The sequence below is a fragment of the Pseudonaja textilis genome, chromosome 4, assembly GCF_049901715.1.
Source record: "Pseudonaja textilis isolate UNSWEBS1 chromosome 4, rPseTex1.2, whole genome shotgun sequence".
In the NCBI taxonomy this organism is placed as follows: Eukaryota; Metazoa; Chordata; class Lepidosauria; order Squamata; family Elapidae; genus Pseudonaja; species Pseudonaja textilis.
The window spans coordinates 61,661,024-61,684,177 of record NC_141993.1 but is presented as its reverse complement, the minus strand read 5'-3'; the positions used below and the strand labels follow the sequence as shown (position 1 = coordinate 61,684,177).

Here is a 23,154-nt window from a genome sequence, read left to right as displayed (position 1 = left end):
TTCCAAGAAAACCGCAGGGACCGTTAGAAATCATTCGACTGAAATCCCCAAAAGTGGTTAGGGATTTGCGGGTGAAGTGCAGGTAAGATCACAGGGCTTGCGAGTCGCTCCGGTTCTGCAGCTTGGAAGAAGACTCTGCCGTCTGAAATGGCTTGGAAGGAATCGCGTGTCCCTCGAGCTGCTCCTCCGCTAATTTAAGAACTAACTGCTTCAAGTCTGCAAAACTGCGCTGCTTACTTCAATATCTTTAAAGAACAAGTATGCCACTCTTTGCTTTTTCCTAACTTGGATGACCCGTTACTCTTTTTAAACAAAAGCAAACCTTTAGTACCTGTAGTAGTAGTAGTAGTGCCGACATGTTTCTCCTCCTCCCGCCCCGGGGATGGGCAATTCGCCCAGTTCTTCAGTGCATAGATTTTCCTTTCCATAGTTGCGTTCCTGTAACTCGCTTGCTTCTGCGGAACTTATCCATGGGTTTTCCATTAACACGCGTTTCCCTGATTGGCTCCACAGGTTAAATTATAAATTAGTCCCATGGATTGTCGTCGTAAAACACATCAAGGTCAAACTTCGCAGCCTCGGGCCCGCGTTCATTCATTCATACGACCCATGTAACCGAGTCGCTTGAAAGCATCGCCCGTTGCGTTGGACCCACAACACGTCCAGGGAACAAATTCAACTCCCTCGGTTGTTTTAGGGTTCAAACTTGCGTGGCGAGTCAGAGGATACTTTGATCCAATAACTAGCCGAAAGAGGATCTTTTGCAAACTAAACCAGCTTGTGAGCTCCCCCTCGAGTTATTAGAAACGGGGGCGGGAGCGGGGGAACCAATTATAAAAGATCGGGAAACTGCAACCAGAGGACTCGGCACAAGTCGTTGTTTCCAAGCATCTTCTCAGTTCTCTTATGTATCCAAGAAGGACTTCAACACCCCAGCCCGGCTTCTCCCGATTCCCCGCTTCACGCTTCTCTTTCCTCTTTCTTTCTCAAGTGAGCTCCATCAGCCGCATTTTGAGAAGCAAATTTGGGAAAGGAGAAGAAGAAGAAGGGGAGCTGGAGCGTAAGGAAGCGGAAGAGAACGAGAAAAAGGCCAAACATAGCATCGACGGCATCCTCAGCGAAAGAGGTAAAAGTCGGTCACCTTCCCCGGGCTTGGGGGAGGGGAGGGCTGGGGGGGGGGAGAGGGCGATTGCCTTGCAGAAAAGCGCGGCCAGACCTCGGAGGGTCCGAGGGGGTTTGACTCCCTGGGATGTATCGCGAAAGAGGTCGCTGGATTATCTGCATGGTGGGGACCGCTGTTGCAGGTGGGCGCATCTGGCTGTTTTCCTTTTCTTTTGCATTGGAGCGGTAAGGGAGGCTAGTAGAGCTGAATGAATTGGAAAAACCTAATTGCGGGGACCAGACCTAGGAAACTCCGTGACTTTCTGGGGACCCATAGGATGTGGGTTGCAAAAAATGCCTCTTGGAGGTGAAGATTTTAGCAGGGGTAATTGAGTCAACTTGGAAAACTTTTCAAAGATGGTGAACAGTGGACCAATTGAAAAGCACGCTTGCAATTGTCTGCCTCTCTGTTTCTCCTGTGGTAGATGTCAGTCTTAAGGATCCAAACAAGAGAACTTACACAACATTATCTCTCTCTCTCTCTCTCTAAAAAAGAAAAGAATTTAGTGCCACTTCAAAAATGATTATGTCCTGCACCAGGCTTCACTTCCTCAGTTGTGCAGTCCAGCTCTCCAGATCTAGGGAGAGAAATTTTCAGAAATGGACTGTGCCTAAATCTTCATTTCAGTTGGTGTTAGACAGATTTTAATCCTAGTTAAGTTTTATCCTGTCCCTTGATTTCTAGGAAATTCTAAAATTATTCTAGAAACTAGAAGAAACACACTTGGAAAATGAAAACCTTACTGGTATATTGTGGTGAAAATATCCTTCTTGGTTTTGTGGATTCAAAGTCAATGTCTTTTGGTGCCATAATGAAGCAGACAGATTTTCCTAAGATAGATAGTGAGTACAGGTTTCTTAGAAGGGATGGAAGCTCCAGGGGGAAAGGAAAGAAGCATTTTAATAATAGTCAACAACATTTGAACTGTTGTTCAATGATTTTAAGACCTGTTTTAATCAGTGTGGCTTAATTAGCAGAGAACGTGGAAGAAACTAGGTCCATTGTTTAAGGTAAAATTCAAAGTTCATTGATCTTTTCTTTTATTCAGTTCACTTTCTGAGTCTAGAATCCAGGAAGGATGTCCCATTAAATGCAATGAAACGTATTTGTTGGGGTGCAGCCAATAAATTGACTCTGTTGTTGAGATGGGCTGCCATAGAACTCAACTCAGTTCAACTCAAATCAATCCATTCATGAAATGTTACTTTACTACTGATGAACAAGTTCCAGTCCCGCCCCCCCCAAATGCAGTTTATTAATTATGACTGCTTCTTTGTAAATATGTGTCAGCACAATTAGTGGAAGCTAACTTGGAGCTACTTAATTTTTCTAGATGTAATAATAGACATGCTACTATTACATTTATATTCACGTTTCTTCATCCTAGCAAGTAAAGGTTGCTGCTGTAAGGTCTCTTTCTGGGGGTAAGCCTTTTCCCACACAATCAAACACAGCAATATTGATATACCACACATACCTGGCATTGACTAAACTGATTTCTGGATTCTTACAATACAGTCAACAATAAATGGACCAAATGAATGGGATCGGCATTCTAGTCTTCCTCTCCCACCTGAATATCTAAACTAGGTTAACCGTCACCAAGCATAGCATGTTCTTGTACCAATGCGACTTTTGGGACTTTGCCCCTCTATGACTGGCAAGTTAGTGAATGCAGCCACCCAGATTTCTTTACGAGTAATTGATAGCTTTGGAAATCTCATGAGCTGAAGCAGTTTTGTTCTTCATTTCTTGAGAGAAGGAACTTCCTTGGTAACATGTAGACGTCTGATCTGAAAGGCATACATCCAGAGTATATTTCCAATATTCATGGAGAAAAATATGGGATGAAGGTAATAATTCCACTTTGTCTAAAAATCATGGTAGAAATATTGAATTACTTACATTTACTGTATGAAACAAACGGCTTGCAATTTTGCTGGCTCATACTTGAAATGGGAAGTGTCCTGAACTTTGGTAGAAAATGTTGCTTTAGAGGGAAGATAAATACCTGCAAGAAGATAAGGATGAAGTTCTGCCTTTTCTCTTTCTCCCTTTTTGCAATTTTCAGCTCTCACAGTATACAATTGTTATTTGTGAACACTTTGCAATCTGGAGGGAAAAAAGGCTCCTGATGCTGGACAAAGCAGGGCGGGTGGGTGGGGGAAGAGGAAGGTTCCTTGTCTGAATTCTTTGTGAAAAGCTAGTTGCTCAATCGTGTGGCTGGATCTGTTGAGACCCATCCCTCTATGTCCTTAAATCAGGGCAGTATTTGGGGTTAGTCAAGCTGAAGTCATTAAATAAAAAGGGGCCTGTCTAGGAAGGGAGAAGGAAAATCCTTGGGAGAAGGTCGTGATCCTGCCCCTTTCCCCGAAGGGCTTCAAGTCAAGATGCTGTCAGCTGTGGCCTGTTTGAGAAGCTGCATTGACTACAACTTCAGTGAAAACTATTTTTAAGGGAATGCGTTTGTGGTTGAAATACACCTCAAGCGCAGAGCAAGACTTTTCTATCCCAAGCAGTTTTGATGCCTTTCTGATAAACATTCTAATTTTTCACAGTATCTTCGCAAAAATTGAAACCTGAGAGAGAAATGATAGCTGTACAGTAGACTCTAGGCAGAGTTTATACATCCCATTTATTTCTAGGGTGATTTGCTTCTATGTATGGGTTGGTTTGTAAATTCAGAAACATGTGAACATTTACAGAGTGTAAATAGATTAAGGAATATCCCAGTATTCTGAAGATATGGACTGCCTTCTCTATGCATGTTTGCTCCAAGATCCAGCAACAAACAAACTTTTCAAATTAAAAAAAAAATAGTTTTATTTGGAAGTAATGTTGACCAACTTAACTGCATAGAAATGTCTTCTGGATCAAGTATGATAGATTTAATTTCTACACATTTGTGCATGAGTTTGTATTTAAGTGTGTTGTGTTTTACCGGCTAAGTGAAGAGGAGGCTAGTCAGTCTATTTCTGTCCATAATGTTTCCTTTTGTTGATATTATAGGTAGTAGGTTTACAAGAACTTGTTGCCTAGGTTGGCAGTCTGCTGCCGCCAATGTTCTGTGTGACTTGTTGTCTGAGGTTCTCTGACAGTCCTCCTCTAAAGTTTGCCCTTCACATCTACCATAGGCCCAGAACAGGAGACAAAAGTACCAAATGAGCTGGTCAAACATTTGTACAACTTTTCCAGCTTTTACAAAGAAAGCCTTCTATACACAATCTACACTTGGAGATGAACTTGGAAAACAAAGACGGGAGAGTCCATTGAAACTCACACTTTAGCTCTGGCCAGACAAAGGTTCAGCTAGCAGCAGCTTGATATGGACAAAAGAAGGCACCCTTTTTATAATTCAAGGAGAAAAGAAGAGAAAACAGTCTTCACAATAGGGCCCAGAAAAGACATTATGGGCTTGCAATGAGGGATGAATTATTCAATGAGTCCCAATGGCTGATGCTCTGAGGAGTTTTATGGACTCTCCACCGTGGAAAAAGTGGCTATTTTCACCTACAAAATGTTTCTAGCCTTTCTAGATGGCTAGAGATGCCGACAGCCATTCAGGATAGACAACTGAAACCATTCTTCAGGACTATAGTATCCCTTTGCATTGTAAAAGCTAAAAAGGAAAGAAGGGCAGGAGGGAGGACAAACACCCTCAAGACTATTAGAGATTTAAGAACTGCATCTTCACAGAGGCTCAATGTATATGAAGGAAAAAAGAAAGATCACAAATTCACACAGAGGAATATTATGTCAGCACGTTTTGTTTTGATTTTTGTTTTTTTGTTTTTTTGATTTGGCAAATAACAGAATGTCATGTCCCGTATTTATGCAAGTTATGTACATCATTCTCTTTATTATTATAGACCGAAGAATTTTTTTTAGTTCTGTCTCCTACTTTGTATAGTTGTGGTCACTGTTTAGGCAGCTTTTTTTTTTTTGCATGAAAGTAGATCACTATTAATATATCTTAATAGCGGGAAAATGTGTTGAATGAGGACTGGATTAAGAAAGAAATGATTCATGTTAATTGGCAATGTACATTTTTTAAAGTGGCCTCTAATATAGATTCCTTGGTTGCAGTTCATAAGCAACTTAAATGGAAGGACCTGCCTTTATTTTTCTTTCTCAGTCTCTCAGGTTTGAACACACACATTTGAGAATTCGTTTTATTGATTTTAAATTAAATTTCTCCAACTTTTAGCTATTTCCATTAAAAATAATGGAAATAATTTGTATCTCCATCTTTTCCTCTCCTCCATTGCTGTTTTCATTTCCTTCAGTATATTTATTTCAAAATATTTTCTTTTAGTACTTCATGATGCTTAATCCTAAAACTGAGGTGCTTCAAGCTGCAAACAATTTTTGTTTTGAATTAACTTTAATTGTAAACATAAGAGAGTTTGTTTCTATTTGTTTTGCCAATATGGGCAGAATAAATGGAAATTCTTGTTAGTGCAAAACTGAAAATGTAACTTTTTCCCCTTTTGTTTGCTTCTGCTTGAAGGGTAATTTTAACATCTATTTTAATTGTGACCACAATTACTAACAATGATAAAAATAGCAACACAAGTTTATTAGTAGTATAAAATATTTTTGAGTACTTAAAAGAATGGATATTAAAGAATTTGAACATCATGTTCCAGATGATTTTTAAAATAATTATGCCGCATGAGCTTTTTCTGGAATACCAATGAAATGGAAATTGCATCTAAGCACTTGCACTGAACTGCGGTTTATCATTACTTGTTAGCTGTGCTAATTTTGTTGATGAAGACAATTATTAGTTAGTACTTATTAATGGAAATTCCACCTATCAACTTGAGTTTTGCAGGGGAATTGTATGGAAAATATATGCTAAACAAATTGCAATAAAAGCTCCTACATGCATTTTGGAAATAACTCACATGAAATACAAACAGAGAGAAGATATTTTTTTAAAAAAATACACATTTCAGTTTTTCACATCAATAGAATAGCTCGGGATATCTATGATAGTTAAGATGGACACAGGCTATATATATTTTTGCTATGTTTCTAAAACGCTGTATACTCATTGGTACTACTACACAATATTTCTTATGGAGAAGAAACTGTTGACTATTTAAAAAAATGCAAACACATGAATAATTTCAAAGATTAAATAAGTATATCTAGTCACTCTAAAGAAAGCATGCATGTTTTAGTAGCTGGCATGTTTGAATTAGATTAATAAGGATAACTCAGAATTGGTTTCTGATTTACTGCTTTATTTATACAAATAAAATAACATCCAATATGATTTTTTTTTTCTTGGAGAAAAGACAGCATTCAAAGAAAACTTTTATTCGGTAAATAATACCTGTGTGAAACAGAAAATCCATTGAAATAACTTTCTAGACATTGACATCAAGGGAGATTCTTTGTAGTTCTTATGATTCAGATTTTCATAGTGACAGAAAAGTTAGTTTCTTTCCAAATGTTGAAAAGACAAAACTTCTAATGAACATCCTACAGGAAAAAAAAATCATAGCAGTTTTTTTATTGCTTATATTATCTAAACACAATGGAAACATAGAATTAAACATTAAGTTCTGTAATATTGTAATTACTTATAATATCATAACAGAAATAAGGAGATTGAACTCAAAGGACTCTGGCACATGCCATTAATTAATATTAATTTTTACACAATCAAGGGAAGAAGTGTTTGTTTTAAAGCATCTAGGAAAGAAATGTTGTTAGTGGGAAGAGTCTATTCCAGAGAACTGGAGTGAGATAAGAGAAACCTTTAAACATGACTATTCTAGTAGACGGTAGAACCAATGACCTTCCTTTAATAGGACAAAGCGCAGAATTACATAAAACACCAACCAGACTTTCAAGAAAAACTAGGTGTGTCAGCATCATTGATTGCACTAGTATCTTTATTGAATTCTCAAACAGTGCAACAATTGGCAATATAAAGAAGTAATGTAAACAACAGGATAGTTCTGGATAGAAATCAAGGGACAGAATGAGGTTTTAGGTAACCTGCTCCAAGAATCCAAGCATAACATAACCAGAGCATCAGCTAAGTATTTGGCAGTCTCAGTAATGAGGAATTTGACAGATTCTGTGAACGTTTCATTAAATGGATGAACAGATGGTGCCAATTTCATTAGTTCTCATTCAGTTCAATGAAAGAAGATTGGTTTTTGTAATTTCTTGCCAAGAACTTTAGTGTAATTCTTCTGGATAGAATGTGTTGTTCTTGTACTTATTTTGTGACCAAGGTACGAGTATATATGTCACGTGTTACATTATCCAATCTTTTTCATTCTGTTTTACTAACTCCCTAACTTTTCTTGCTTCATGAAATCATGATATCTTCCCATTTGGGTTCTTCAGATTGGAAATTATATACAGCCAGGGAGATTTAAGAGTAATGGAAAGATAGATGAGAGAAAACAGCAGGAATAGCATATACCACTCTATTACCAGTAAACAAAGAATAAAAATGCCATGAAGAAAAATTTGGGAAAAGTTTTTATGTTTAAGAGAAAAGTTTTATGGTGATAAAGCGGAGAGGAAATTCTCCAAAATTGGCCTTCTAATCAATAATATTTTCTCCCTGATTTTGTTTGATACTTTTAATCAGAAATGAGCAGGCTGGTATAAAGGAAGACAGTCTTTTAATAAGGCATTTCTCAACTTGATGTACTCCAGATGTTTTGGACTAGAACTTTCATTATTCCTGACAGTTTGGCTTTTAACAGCTCAGCTACAGCTAAAATGAAAATCATCAGATATCTAAAAAAGAGATATCTACTGACCATCTTAAACTACATACAATTTGTCTACTTATGTAAGAATAAGCTGTACTGAACTCACTCTGAGATGAGTGAATAAACTAATAAGGCTGTTTCGAGACATAAGACTTCTATTTGCTTCTGCATTAGAAATGCAATGTATTGTTTCATAATTTCATTTATGAGTTTCGAAGAATGCAGTGACAATGTTGCCTATGAATGCAGATTATGTTCTATTTTCATGATCAATCTAAAGCTTACTCAGAACTTTTTGGAGTTCTATTCTCTATATTAGTTTTTTAAAGAAAAACAATCTGGTATGTGGTGTTCTTTGGAATATTATATTTCTTGTTTCTATATTTAATAATGCCTTTCTTCCAAGAGAAATGCATTGTTTCATATGTCACTCACTAAAATTAGATTTCAGTTTCCTTAAATGAATGTTATTTATTATGAATCCTGTGACTGGGATTATTCTTTATGCTGCATTTGTTTTTCTCCTTTGTTTAAGGGTATACTTTGTTATGGCTTTTGGCTAAACAACCACATTTTGGCTGATGTTAGTTTGTTTAGGGTGTCAATTTAGAGCGTCAGTTGTCACATTTAGTGATTTTTATGCTGCGTGTGTATATATATATATATATATATATATATATATATATATATATATGTATGTGTATGTGTATGTGTATGTATGTATGTATGTATGTATGTATGTATGTATGTATGTATATGTATATATATATAGTGGATAATGCAAGCTTTCATTTTAGGTCAACCATTGTTGAGACAATTCTGTCTCAGTTTTACCAAATCAATAGAATGTATGCTGCTTTACCATCTGAGGGAAATATGTACCCATGGGGGTTCAATGTGGAGGAAAGTGGGTTGTTAGATGTTCCAGGTTATACAACGGATTATTCAAAATATTCATAAAATGACTCACGTACACCTATATTTTATTTGTTTGTTTGTTTATTTATATCCTGGCTTTATTATTTTTACAAATAACTGAAGGCGGTGAACAAGCCCAACATACCTTCCTCCTCCTATTTTTCCCACAACAACAACCCTGTGAGGTGAATTGGGCTGGCAAAAAGTGAACGGCCCAAGGTTACCCAACTGGCTTTTATTGCTAAGGCAGGATTTGAATGCAGAGTCTCTTCTTTTCTAGCTTGGCACCTTAACCACTCAATCAAAAATACTTTCATATGTTATGGCAAGTACAATATGTATGGCATTATTATTATGGTTGTTCACACAGTCAACAGATGTTTAGATTGTATCTGGCATTTTTATCCATTGGGTCCTTGAGATTGGCAGATATTGTTTTTTGATGATGTTAAAGATATCACAGAATGTAAGATGTTCCAAGTAAAGCTGCTTTTTACTATTGATAGATGTTGATTTTTATCAACACTGATGTTGTTCAGATGATGCTCCAGATGTTTTGATTGCATTTAGGATTCTTATCATCCAATCTCCAGACTTTTTTTGTTTCTCTTATCAACAGTTAAGTTTGGGGTCTTATGTGGCAAGTGCTTAACAAGTTCCAATAAGAAAGATGGAAGATTCAATTATTTATAATTATTTATAATTTTAATTTAAAATAATATAAATTAAAATAAAATAAAGCAAATCAATTATCACCACCACCACCACCACCATCATCATTTTGTTATGATTCTTAATATTCATGACTTACATATGTAAGGACATCACACTACCTATGTAATACCAATAATGTGAATCCTTTCTCCTTATTGATGTTTGTGGTTGTAGTTAGTGGCTTCTTCCCCTGTATTATATATAAGAGCTGTGGTGCTACAGTGGTTAGAATGCATTACTGCAGGCTAGCTCACTGCTCATTTCAAGAGTTTGATTCTGACCAACTCAAGGTAGACTCGACCTTCCATTGTTTTCAGGATGGTATTGTTGGGGACAATATGTTGACTCTGTAAATTGCTTAGAGAGGGCTGTAAAGCATTGTAAAGCAGTATATAAGTCTAAGTGCTATTGCTATTGCCTATAGAATTGTTCTCTAAATGTATAGAAGCCTGATTATTGTAATTCAGAACAGTTGGATATTATGTGGACAAACTCTAACTTGCTCTACGGCTAATCAAAACTGCCAAACCAAACCAAACCAAAATGCCAAACCAATCTGAATAGGTTTCCTCTGGAGTTACTTTGCACTATTTCTGAAGCACAGTGTCTGAAGTCCTTAGAAGTTGTGAAAATTGTTAGGGAAATAACAGACATATTATTTCTGAGTTGTGGGGGTGGAAATAGTAGAGTGGCAGCCGTCTGTGGAACCCCCTCCCTTCCCACCCCATGTCTCCTTTGTTTCTTCTTTGCGTAGCCCTGAGGAGGCTGAAGGAATAAAAAAAAGTGTTACCATCTGTTTTAAGTGCCTTGTGTGATGACTGTTTCCTTCTTTCGACCCGAGAGCCAGGATAGGAATTGATAGTGGGTGAATGCCAGCAACTAGTGGGATCCCCTATGTGTTGAATGTGCTGTAAATGTATTGTAATTAATGTAGTGCTTTGTGGTATTGGAAAGGTGGTGGCTGGATTCCTATTGGTGCTGACAGGTGGTAAGGCTGAAGTGCCTTGGGGGGAGGTTCAGCTTCCACTCCCAGGGATAACGGATGAGAACTCTAGGAAGTTCCTATTCTTGGTCCTGGTGAGAGGCTTGGTTCTGAGGGTGACTGGAGTCAGGTTTGGGAATATATTTATTTTATTATTAAATTTATATAGCCACTTACCTCATGAGAAGTGATTCTGGGCAGCATATAAGAGTTAGTTAAAAAGAATACATATATAAAAAACAGTCATTTAAATATAGAAAAATTAGCAACAAGATAAAGATGATTAAAACCAAAAATATACAAACTTCATGCAGAGAGAGAGAGAGAGAGAGAGAGTGAATACATCCACCTCAATAGTTGAGATACGGTGGGAATGGGTTACTCTTGGGACTGGATTACTCTTGGGAGTAGGTGATTCTTGTGGACTGCAGAACTGTTGTCTTGTAACAACGGTTCTGCAGTTCCTTGTTCTCAGTGGACTTTCAGTGGTCCTGGCCACCTGTTGCTGCTACTGAATGCCAGATCAGTTTTTAATAATACCTTCCTCATTCAATGATTTAACAAAAGCAATAGCAACAGCATTTAAACTTATGTCCTATCCATAGTGTTTTACAGCATTCTCTGGGTGATTTACAGTGCAGAAGCATTATTTGCATACTGCCTCCAACAATATGGGTCCTCATTTTACTGACCTTGGAAGGGTGAAGGCTGAATCAACCTTGAGCCCCATCAGTATCGAACTCCAGACTGTGGACAGAGTTTGTCTACAATACTGCATTTTAACTACTGCACCACTAGGGCAATGATTGTTGATGAGAAGTCTGACCTGGCACATATTGCTGAAACATGGATGGAATCTGAATGAGGGGTTATTCTTTTTGAAATTTGTTCAGTTGGATTTCAAGTGTAGCATCAGCTGAAACTTTGGGCAGAGATGAGGTAGTGGTATCTATGGCTTTCAGGTGCCCTGCCTTACAGATCCACAGTTGTGAAACCATCTTCATTAGCTGGATTCTGGGGATCAGTTGGGATTGTTGCTGTTGTACCAAACTCCCTGCTACATAGCAACTTTCTTGCCTGAGCTCCTTGGCTTCATTTATCGATTTACCAGTCTTGTTCTGGGGGACTTCAATTTGCCTTCACTAGGAATGGCTCTAGGAATTCATTGGTACCATGGCAACTATGGGCTAATCCAGGTTGTCCAGAGCTCAATTGAGGACAGTAGTCACACTCCAGATTTGTTGTTTCTTTCAGAGCACTGGTAATTTGATCATAAATTTGGGTAGCTCTTGGTATCCCCTTTGTCATGGTTATATTATACCCTAATTTATATTAGATTCTCTGGTGCTGCTACCCACTGCAGTGAGTCTGTACCCATTAGATTGCTTCACCTACAGTGACTGATGGACCTGGAACAGATTCAGAAGAAGCTAGGGGTTATCCCTGTACATTTGCTACACACTCTATCCAGAGCTTATAAGGGTGAGCATATGGATTGGATCATGCCTGTGTTATCTTTCTTCACTTGTGGATCTCACCACTTCCTGTGATTTACAAAGGAACTGAGGGAGATGAAAAAGGCAAAGATACGTTTAGAATGTCACTGGCACTCAACAAAGAGGAATATGGGTTAGAGCTGCTATTAAAGCCTACTTTGCAGCAGTTAAGGGCCGCAAAACTCCAGTACTTCTCCAACCTTATTGTCTCTGTAGATTGTCATCCCTCAGCCCTGTTTCAGGTATCATAGACCCTCTTGGGTGAAGGGAGCACAGAAAATGTCATATGTGCAGAGGAATTTGTGCAGCATCTGTTGAATAAAGTCACTCAGATTGTTTCAAGTTGGATACTGGCCTTGCTGCAGGTCCTGAGGAATTCCTTGAAGAGGAATCTTGCCTGATTATTTGGGAATGGTTTGAACATGTTGGATGTCAGGATGGTGAACATAGCCACCTGATTTATGCTCCCCCTGGCTCATTAAAGCAGCTTGGGGTGATGTGTAAGTGGATTCTCATTATTCTTTGAATGAGAGAGCTGTTCCTTTACATCTGAGAGGCCTTGGTTTTTCCCATTCTAGAAGCCATAAGTGGATGTCACCATTCTGGACACTTTTTGTCCAATATCTCAATTTCATTCTTGGGTAATATGATAGAGAAGGTGGTTTCACAGCTTCAAAGGGCCATGGAGGAAGCAGATTAAATGGATTCTTTTCAATCAGGATTCAGGCATGGGTATGTGATCGAAACAACATTGATCATGTTTTTGGATGATCTTTGGCATGGGCAAGCATCTTTGCCCGACTTGGCAATTTTTAATACTACTGATCATTATACCCTTCTGGATCAGCTCAGATGGTTGTGGTGGGTGATATTGTGTTTTGCTAGTTCACCTTTTTATTTTGATTCCAGTCCATGTTGGTTATGGAGAAGAGGCTCACTTTTGGCCCTACTAGTTGGAGTGACACAAGGTTTGCTGATTTGTTCTTTCTTTTTCAACATGTAATTGAAACTATGGAGTGAGTCATCCATCATCATGCTAATGATATCCAATTCTATGTCTCCATCCCTGGTGAATTAAATAATGCTGTGGACATATTGTCCCATGAAGCTGTGAGAATGGGGAACAACAGGCTTCATCTGAATCCTAATTCTAATTCAATGTGCTGTTTTTGACATTTGTGGCATGCGCAGGGTTATATAAGAGACTGCCACTCCTTGGTTACATCAACCTGCCTCATTAGATATGGCAGAGAAAGCATGCTGTGGATATCATCACTTAAGAGCCTACATTTAGCAGGTCCCAGAAGTGCCTCTGCTATGGAGCCTACCTTCTGAAATTCAATTAGCTCCATCCTTTTAACATTCTGGAAGTCCTTGAAGACCTGTATATACCAGGCCCGAAGCTTCCAGTGAACCAAAGGTATGATTAGATGGGTTCATTCCTATTTGTACCCTCTCTTTGCCTAGGGTTTGTGTATCTGTTTTTATACTATTTATTTTTAATGTGATTTTTATATTTGCTCTTTTTAATGTTTATTGTTTTACTTGTTCCTATCTATCACCCAGAGTCACATTTGGTAAGATGAAATATTTACAAATTTAATAAAATAAATTTTTATTTTTAAAAAAACCAACTCATTCAGAGAACCTTTGTTATGGCTAGAAATCAGTCAATATTTACCCAGAAATATTAATTTACAGATTACTATGGAGATTCTGAAATAAAGTATCATAAGTTTTCAGTATCTGAAAATATTGCCCTGAGTTATAATTTCCTATTCCAGAATTTGCTGGTATTCATACATATAGTGTTTGCATAGCAGCTCTGAAATTCAAATAATTTCAGTTGGCAAAAGTCAATATGGCTGGATTGTAAACATGAGGCTTGTGAACACTTATGCCTTTCTGGCAATTGCATAGAAGTTGTTTGTATAATGTTAATTCATGTGTGCTGATTACAGCAATATTAAATAGGGCAATATATACAATACCTTTCAGATTTAATTCATTTGGTCTTTGGCTTATTTTTAAACGTTCTTGCACAGATAAAGTTGCTTTCTAAAATTGGTGCAATGAAGTTTTAGCCAGGAACAATACTTCTGATCAGCTGAAAAAGGTCGCAGCTTTTGGTTGGCTTTCCCTCTAGTCTTCTGAAGTTTGCGCTTAGGAGACGTTCTTGTGGCCCTTCCTATTCCTTCAGCTTGGTACTTGAATGGCCCTTTCTGTTCTTTGGCTCACTGGAATTGGCCTGCAGGCAAAGCCACAATGAATTGTTCCCCAGTCATGTGCGCTATTCCAAAGAGCTCTACTCATCCTACTCTTTTAGCCTTGGCTTCAGTGAGAGAGCAATTCAAACTGGAGTAGACTAAATTGCCTCCTTTCTTTTTCGCTTGCTTTCATCTTGGCAAAAGCTTCCCTCCCCTCTCTTTATTTCTTCTGTGCCTCAGGCTCACATTAGTGCATTTTCTTCAGCCACCCCTATTTTGAAGGGGTGTGTTGTGGAGTGGAGAGGGGGAGGAAGGTTGAGAAAAGAAAGATGTGAACACAAAAGCTCTGCTCTGTAACTAAAAAAGCTGAGGCTGGGACCGCCTCTTGAGCTGGATGATGCTTTTCCTGTTTGTGAGTTTGGGAAACATTTTTGCTTTGTACTGTAATGGAATTAGAGGACAGATGCTGACTGTAAATGGGACATGCGACAGCCAGCCTCTAGCTTAAATATTTTGAAGCCATGTTACAATTACTGGCTTGATATGGCACTTTGAAGTGGTTGCACATGATCCAAGGGGCGGTCCAAAAGAGATGGATGATCAGATGTTTGGGTTTTGATAGCAAGTCATGGGTTTGAAGACATATTTTAGACCTATTATAGTATATTATTTTGTAATGACAATTTAGAGTGAAGATTCACAAATTAGAATCCAGGATATTATTATTCCTTTGTGTTGTCAAAGAGCTTATTAGCACCAAAAGATATACCGTGTTTTTCTGTTTTTGCAGAAAATCTATGAGTTCATGCAATTTCTTAATTAGGAAAAACTGAGCTTCCAGTCTCATATCTTCAAGCTCTATTCTATCTATCTATCTATCTATCTATCTATCTATCTATCTATCTATCTATCTATCTATCTATCTATCTATCTATCTATCATCTATCTACACATTTATGTATGGCCCATCTCCCTCTAAGCAGCAGTCACAGAGTTTCAAGCTGATCAGCCAAAATCAAAAAGTTATTGTAGCTCTTTGTGTATATGGTGGCAGGCCTTTCTGCCTGATTAAAGGTCAAACAACCTTTGCAGGAAATTGTCCAGAGCAGCATTTGTTGTAACCAATTAAATCCAAAATAAGGTAAGCTTCAGAAATTCATTAAGATAGCCCATATATCTACAGAAGCCTTTTTTGGAAAACATACAGCTATCTCTGGTTCCAGTTTATGGATACTTCATAGTTCTTGATCAAAAGTGACTGTTTTTTTCCAGAAGAAAGTTCCTTTGGTATGTCTTTTCTTGAAATGCACAGTAGAATATGAATTAAATGATACTTTTAAAAATAAAAGTCTTATAGATATAACATTTTGTTAAACTGTATGCTTAAATAAAATACTTACATTCTGTTAAACTACTTTATCTATTTGTCATAATATTTTGCTTTTTAGTAAAATTAAGCAAAAGTTCTTTATTTACATAATGCACAATCTCATTACATGGTAGTTGGAGCTACACACTACAACCAGTCATTTTGTGCCATCAAATTGACTTAATTTGCTGCTTCCATTTTTTATAAAATCACTTAATATTAACAGAACCATAATATATTAAGATAACTCATTCTGTATGGATCCAAATTTTACTCCACCAATATGTGAAACATATTACATCTGTAATCACTCCTGTAGTAGGTCACACAGTGTAAAGTCATCCTGTATCTCATGGGATCTGAGCTAGTTAGGTCACTCTATATAATTCTAAAGATCACCTTAGGCAACACTACTAACAAGTGTTTTCAAATGAAATTTTGCAATACAAAATTACAGTGGAAAATCTATCGATGGTTTTTTTTTCTGAGACCAGAAAATATGAAAATTTAAACTTTTGGACTAAACCATTGACATCATAGAATCTTTTATTTTGAAATATAATTACAATACTGAGAACCTTAACAGAAATATTTCCCTTTGGCTTAGTACCAATAAAAATGCTTAGCAAAAAACTAAGATTAGAATTAGTTTAGTATTTAATATCATAATATGCTCTGGGGAGAAGACATTAAGTAAAAATGAGCTTGATGGATTGTTGGGAATCCTTTGTCATGGTTTATAAAATAGCAGTGGGAAATGCAGCAAAACTTACAAAATTCCAAAACACAAAGCTTGTTTCAAAACAGTTTGAAAATATTCACCTTTCATTGTACCACTGCACCTTCTTTTGCATGTTACAAATACAAAGGCCAAACAGACAAGCAGTCCCAGGTTACAAGAATGTAAAATTATCTGCTAGAATACAAAACAGCTTTCCACTAGATTTTTTAACAACCACTGAGGCATCTTTCTTTCCTTTTTTTCTTTTGAGGAATTTTTACTTCTATGCTGTTCCCTCATTCCCTTGAAAATAAATTTTAAATTTTTATTATAAGAAGAAATAACAATTTGAAATCAGTACTGCCTATTACAAGCTAAGTAAATTACGCAACATGCTTTTGATTGCTTGAGCATACAATTACTCCATTTTATACTGTTTATCTTTGTATATAGGGGGATTTCAAAAGAAGTTAATCAGGCAAATTGAGACTTGTGTTGTTTAATGTTCCTTCTTTGTTTTATAAGTAGAAATTAACATCTGAAAAGGACATTTTAGCATCTCTCCCAAATACTAATTAGTAATTAGCTATTTCTACTACCTGGCACTAGCTCATTGTATTCTTATGGTTCATTTTCTATTATAATTCCTAAGATGCTTAGGACAATTTCAATTTCTTTGCTTTGAAGAATCTTTTTTTTAATGTGCATGTGTGTATATATATCTTTAATTCCCTCTTTGTATTAATGATCACATTGCCTAAGGGGATATATGAGATTAAATGATTGATTTAATCCTACAAATCCCATGGGCAATAATTCAATTTCATAGATCCCCATAGGCAATATGGCAATATATGTAGACACAAAGAAGGATTTTAATACATATACATACGTATAACAATCCTGTCTAATTTGATGAGAATAATGCATAGCACCTGTAATTAGTTAAAATGGAACATTTGTTATACTTCTTCCAATAAAATCCATGCAAGCTATTAAATGAAGCTGTGTTTATTAGTCCTATTTTAAATATATGACTTGATTCCCCTTACCCGCAGACTAAATGAAACAAGTATGATCCAATGCGTATTTGGTCTGTAAGAATTAGGAGAACAACCAGATTTAATGGAACTTCCTGCTCAGTAATTAAAACAGCTCACCTGTTAGCAACACTATATATTCAGTTTTAGCTTTGACACTATAAACTGTAGTAAACAGAAGATAGATTGTAGTTAATTCTGGAAGTCAATAAAGCTATTCATATACAAAACTACAGTATATGCATTCTTTATCATTTTCTATTTAGGATACCACAAAACATAATGTTGACTCTAGAGTCTATGGTATGTAGAGTGTATAGCTGCACTGTTCAGGTAATTTTAAAAACTGGCTTTTAGTTTCAAGAACTTGATCAAAATCCCATATTTAATTAAAGTGTTAATCATAGTGGACCATACTGGTAGGATTACTTCAGTGTGTATATATTCAGTTAAAAGTGCCCATCACTTTTAAAGAGAAGGTTCTAAGTAAGTAAATACATTCTAAGTGCAGTAGAGTAAGCACCAGGTCAATTTTCTGTTACAGTAATATTAGGACGTAAAATGAAAACATGTTTCTCCAAGTCTAGATTAGTTATTTGGTTGTGGAAGAATTACTAGAGTATTAAGAGAGAGGTATCTTTTAAGGTTGATTTTTTGGGGGGAATGCACATCCATCATGGTTATTTTTTCAGTCAACCCACTCTACGTTGTATTGGGTAAGTTAGCCCACCTTCTCACTTTCTTATTTAATGGGCAAAAGTGTGAAAGTAAGAGGCAGGATGTTGTCTGAATTTGGTGTGTTGTTACTGGTTTGCTGAAAACTAATATAAATAGTAATGCAAACTAAATAGTTTGTAGCTGACATACTTAACTGTTTCATGACACTGGTTGCTTATTTTCTTCAAATGTAGCATCCTTTTTATCTATACATTTATATATTCATCATGTGTCATTTGCTTATAATTTGTTTGCTGTGTATTTCACACCAAGCCAGTTCAGCAATGGCAGTTATCTTAATATGTCTAGATACATTATCTACTTGAATGGCCTCTGCAGATGTATTAAGATTACAATCTTGCTGGAAGGATATGGCGGCTCTATGCCCAGTGATGTCCAGTAATGTGACTTTCAACCTTTTTAAAAATCTGACACTGAACTGTATAATCACACCTTGTGAAAAAAATAAGGGAGTGAATACAGGAAACTTTATTAATTTTGGATTCATTTATTGTACTTCTGTTTGCTCATTTTTTATGTTGATGGCATGACAATTAAATAAATTTATATAAATAAGAATTATTTAGAATTTTCAGACAGCAGCTCAGTTTTATTGTAACTCTACAGCAGGGGTCAGGAATTATGGCCCTTTTATGATCTATGGACCAACTCCCATGGCTGGCTCAGGAATTCTGGAAGTTGAAGTTCACAAGTCATAAAGGGGGCAGAGTTCCCCACCTCTGCCCTAAAGCTTATCCATCCCCCTTACCCCATTTCTTTTTTAGCACAGCTTTTGAGAAGAAAATGATTTTTTCTACTTGGTGTTATATACAACCAATACATTGTAATGGTTGATTTTAACTGTGCACTGGAGTCATCCAAGTTCTGAAACCTGAAAGATCCTGCTTGCTTCTGGGCAATTACGTGGCTCCTCAGATAACCTAGAGCCAACCCAAAATGGATCTTTGCATTGAATTGAGACTGCTCCAGTGATTCAGCTTTTCAGAATGTTATAGAAAAGCAGACACTGTGTCTACACACACAAAAAAAAACCCCTACTTTTTTCTGGAATTGAGTTGAGCAATTGACAGATTTATCTTCTAATCACATAAAACAGTTCATCAAGGAATATCTAATTACAGTACTTTGAGTGAGGCATGCTTGCCAGCAGTACTTGCAGAAATAGATTAGGTTTTATATAAAACCAAACTAAGTTATAGGTCCTAAAAAATCTGAATTGAAAAAGATCTAGATATAGAGATCTAGTACCTATTTTTCTATCAATGATGGGGCTTCAAATGGCTACTCAGCTCAGCAATTGTCATAAAGATAGGCCACTAAATAATGGCAGAATTAATGCTGATGACAAATATTTTGATACTCAGAAATTTATTGCAACCTAATTTGTTATTTGTTAGTTAAAACTTATAATACATGATATATTTTATTTTACTTTTATTTCTTTACTTTTGAGCTAACTAACTTCTTCCTAGAAAATATCTTTATTATTTCATGTATTTGGTGAATCAAGGATTTCCAAGGTAACTTACAATGGTTTTTGTTTTAAAAAAACAGTATTGCGGAAAACAATAGTAAAAGAAAAAAATCCTTAAAAATAGAAGGGAATGAATGAATTCAGCATATGATCCCATGTCTTCTTAATTGGAAGAAAGCCCCACTTCAAAATATTTTATTTATTAATCATATCTATTTGCACTGTTGAATTAAATGAAAAGCCATTTAGATCATGTAATTTAAAATATTTTGCACCACTGACAATGAAATGACAGGCTCCAACCACTGACAATGAAATGACAGGCTCCATCCACGTGAACGGGCAGGAGCTACCGCGCGCCTCCACCTTCAAGTACCTGGGAACTACTCTTGGGGAAGAAGGCCTACTACAAACTGAGGTGGCAGCCAGGATCAATGCAGCGTGGGGCAAATGGAAGTCCGTCACGGGCGTCCTCTGTGACAAGAAGATGCCGATGCGCCTGAAGGCGAAAATCTATAACTCTGTGGTGCGCCCGTGGCCATATACGGCGCAGAGTGCTGGCCGACGACCAAAGAAGTCGAAAGCAGACTCCAGATAATGGAGATGCGAATGCTCGATGGTCGGTAGGCCTCACCCTACTCGATCGCGTCAGGAACGAAGAAGTGCGTGGGCGGTTCAACGTCGTGCCCATCCCCACGGTCATGAGGCAGTCCGGCTACGATGGTTCGCCACGTGAGCCGCGCCAAGGAAGAATCCATCATCAAATCTGTAATGAAGGTGACTGTCGGAGGAGCGAGACCGCGTGGTAGACCTAAACAACGCTGGATGGACACGATCAAGGCCGATCTAGAGATCGCGAAGGCAGACCCGACACGCGTGGCAGACAGAGAGGTGTGGAAGCAGTACTCAAGGACATTAGCGGACCTCGCCCGAGCGCGAGACAAACGCTGAAGAAAAAGAAGAAGAAGAAGAAGAATTTAAAATATTTTGCATAGCGAAACCCAACATTTTTTTGTTTAATTTTAAGAACAAGAGTTTCACAATTGGTATGTCAATTAAAATAAGTGTGTTTCAATTTACCTTAACTTTTTATTTTTTTAAAAAGGCTACATTTTGTTAATGCTTTAGTGGAAACTCAGGATGGTTTGTTTTATATGCAAAACTTATTTCTTTCTTGACTGCACTTATATTTTAAAATATGTACATAGATGAGATGTTTATGAAAGGAATTTGCCTTTAATATAAATGAATTAGGGCACTATATATGTTTAAAGGATACTAGACAAGAAAAAAAGCAAAAATAAGATTATTTTCTTCCTCTGTCTGCATTATTTTAAAATAAGTCATGTTGGAATTAAAAGTTACAAATTATTGATTGAAGCTGTTAGTTCCATAATGAATTTTTATGAAATAAAAAAATTGCCTGCAAGTACTAGTTAAAATTTGATTTTGAATTAATGCAGTCCATTTGGCAGATCAGGAACATCACAAGCTGAGTTAAAGGAAAGGAAGGTAGTTCTTAATAAGTGCTATGTATGTCACAGATAGGCAAATCAGCTTTCATTCACAATTAATATTATTCACGATTAGCCAAAAATACTTATTGTTTCTTCATGAGTCTAAAACACTTGTTTCAACCTTTGTATTCAAGATGGCTTGGCTCTGGTTTTATAATATTACTCAAGTGCCCGAGGCACTGGTTTTGTTCAAATTTTGCAAGATGTGTGAAATGTGTGGTAAAACTGACTGACTCTGGGTATATTAATTCTGAGGTATTTTTCATTTAATGTTTCTGTAGTCACCAAAGCTAAACAATTCCTGGCCTGTACATGATTATTCAGTGGCTTGTTTCAGCTTAATGGCAGAATTGGAAAATATTAAATTACAAGAAAACATGTGGTGCCATGTGCATTTATGTTTATTATGCAGCTGCTAAAGGCAAAAGAAGGCATGTCACAAGTCCCATTGACAGTTTTGGGTTGGATCCAGATTAAGTTAGTCATGCTTTGCTCCTGTTAAAATCAGTGGGACAAGTTAGTCATGACTGGCTCAATCTGGGTCTAACTTGTTACTACTGTATCCACCCAGGGATATTTCAGTTAGAAGAAGAGGGATTAAAATATGAAGTGTTTTTCAGATCCATGGACTTCTCTGAATGACAGATTCTGTTATTCATTTAGAAATAGTTTCTATGACACCCTTCCATATTTACAGAAATGGGTTGCAGTCCATAGCAGTCTTATACTCAAAAGAAAATTATGTTTGCGGTGCAATTTATATATTGTACTGACCTCACTGATGAAGTGACAAGGGATTGAACAATGGTCTGCCCTTTTGACAGCTGAACTTGTTTCAGTGTGAGCTTCAGGTACAGATATTAGCTTTCTTATGTACTGTTGTAACTAAAATACAAAAACATCCATTATACATTTTTGTTTCTGGTTATTGTTTCTCTATTGTCTTTTTTTTTCTTTACATGGAATTTTAGTAGAAATCTGAGGATGAGTTAATATCATATTTACCTCCAGAACACATTAAATCAAGTTGTGTACTGAAACTTCCCATATGTTTTTCATTAAAATATTTAAAGTTCTTTGTCGTTATAATGCAGATTATATTGTGAAATGGTAAAGCTTACTTTATTAGTCTAGAAAGTAACATTTACTGATTAGAGGGTTTGGAAATTCTGGCTATGTACATCACATCCCTACTGGGAAAGTGTTTTGCCTTGTGATTAAAAGGTTATTTTAATAGAAGGATAGTGATTTCAGAGAAATTACACCAGGAATCAATTTGGCCTTGAGTTGTTATTAAGCCAAATGAAAAGAAACAAAGATAAAAAGGATCCAATTATCACTTGCATTTGGGTAGTACTATTGAAATCAACCAAATAACTTTCAAGTAATTGTTCACTTAGTTGCCCTGGAGTCAGCTCACAGAGATGTTAAAAATGTTGTAGCCTTTTGCCATGATCCAAAGATCTGAAACTGTACACATGAGAGGCAGCTTATGGAGAATTTTGCACTGTAGTTCTAAGTTCTTTTTCCTACAAGTATAAAGAGGAATTTGCTAGTTTGGGATTGGGGACTGTTGCTGCAAAAATAGAAGGCTATGACCAAAACAGCACAACACAGCACAGATCTGGCATGTGTGGCCTTGGGGGATTGCAGTTTATGATTATATGCCTGGCAAAGTGAAAAGCATCTAAATTGACTGAAATTTGTGAGATGTAAGCACAAAACTATGCATAAATATTCTCTTGTTTAAAACTGAATTTAGGAGAATATCTCTGCAGTGTGTGAGGAATTGGTAGACTTTTGCTTTTTGTACGGTTTGCATGGGTTTCCAGAGCAAATGGTACTAATAGAAATAGCGCATTTGGAGCAGCATTTAGTAATAAATTAACTGAATCAGAGCTCTAAGATATTCTAAAAGTGTTTAAAGGGCATATTAAACATGCGTTAGATTAGAACATGCATTATGAAAACTCAATTTTTTTAAAGCACTGTGATTCACAAATAATTGCAAGCTTCTTGAGATGAATACATAGCATTATTTTATCAGTATCATGGATAGAATATTTA

The 23,154-nt window shown here is 36.7% G+C and overlaps 1 protein-coding gene across 2 annotated transcripts in view; it reads left to right on the top strand.

The window, feature by feature from the left end:
* Positions 1-23,154, top strand: part of PAX3 (paired box 3) — an 88,750-nt gene that overhangs the window by 7,316 nt on the left and 58,280 nt on the right. For both annotated transcript variants that reach the window (XM_026701123.2, XM_026701124.2), the window contains exon 4: positions 992-1,126. In XM_026701123.2, the coding sequence (XP_026556908.1) occupies positions 992-1,126 (135 nt within the window). The remainder of the gene's footprint in view (positions 1-991; positions 1,127-23,154) is intronic.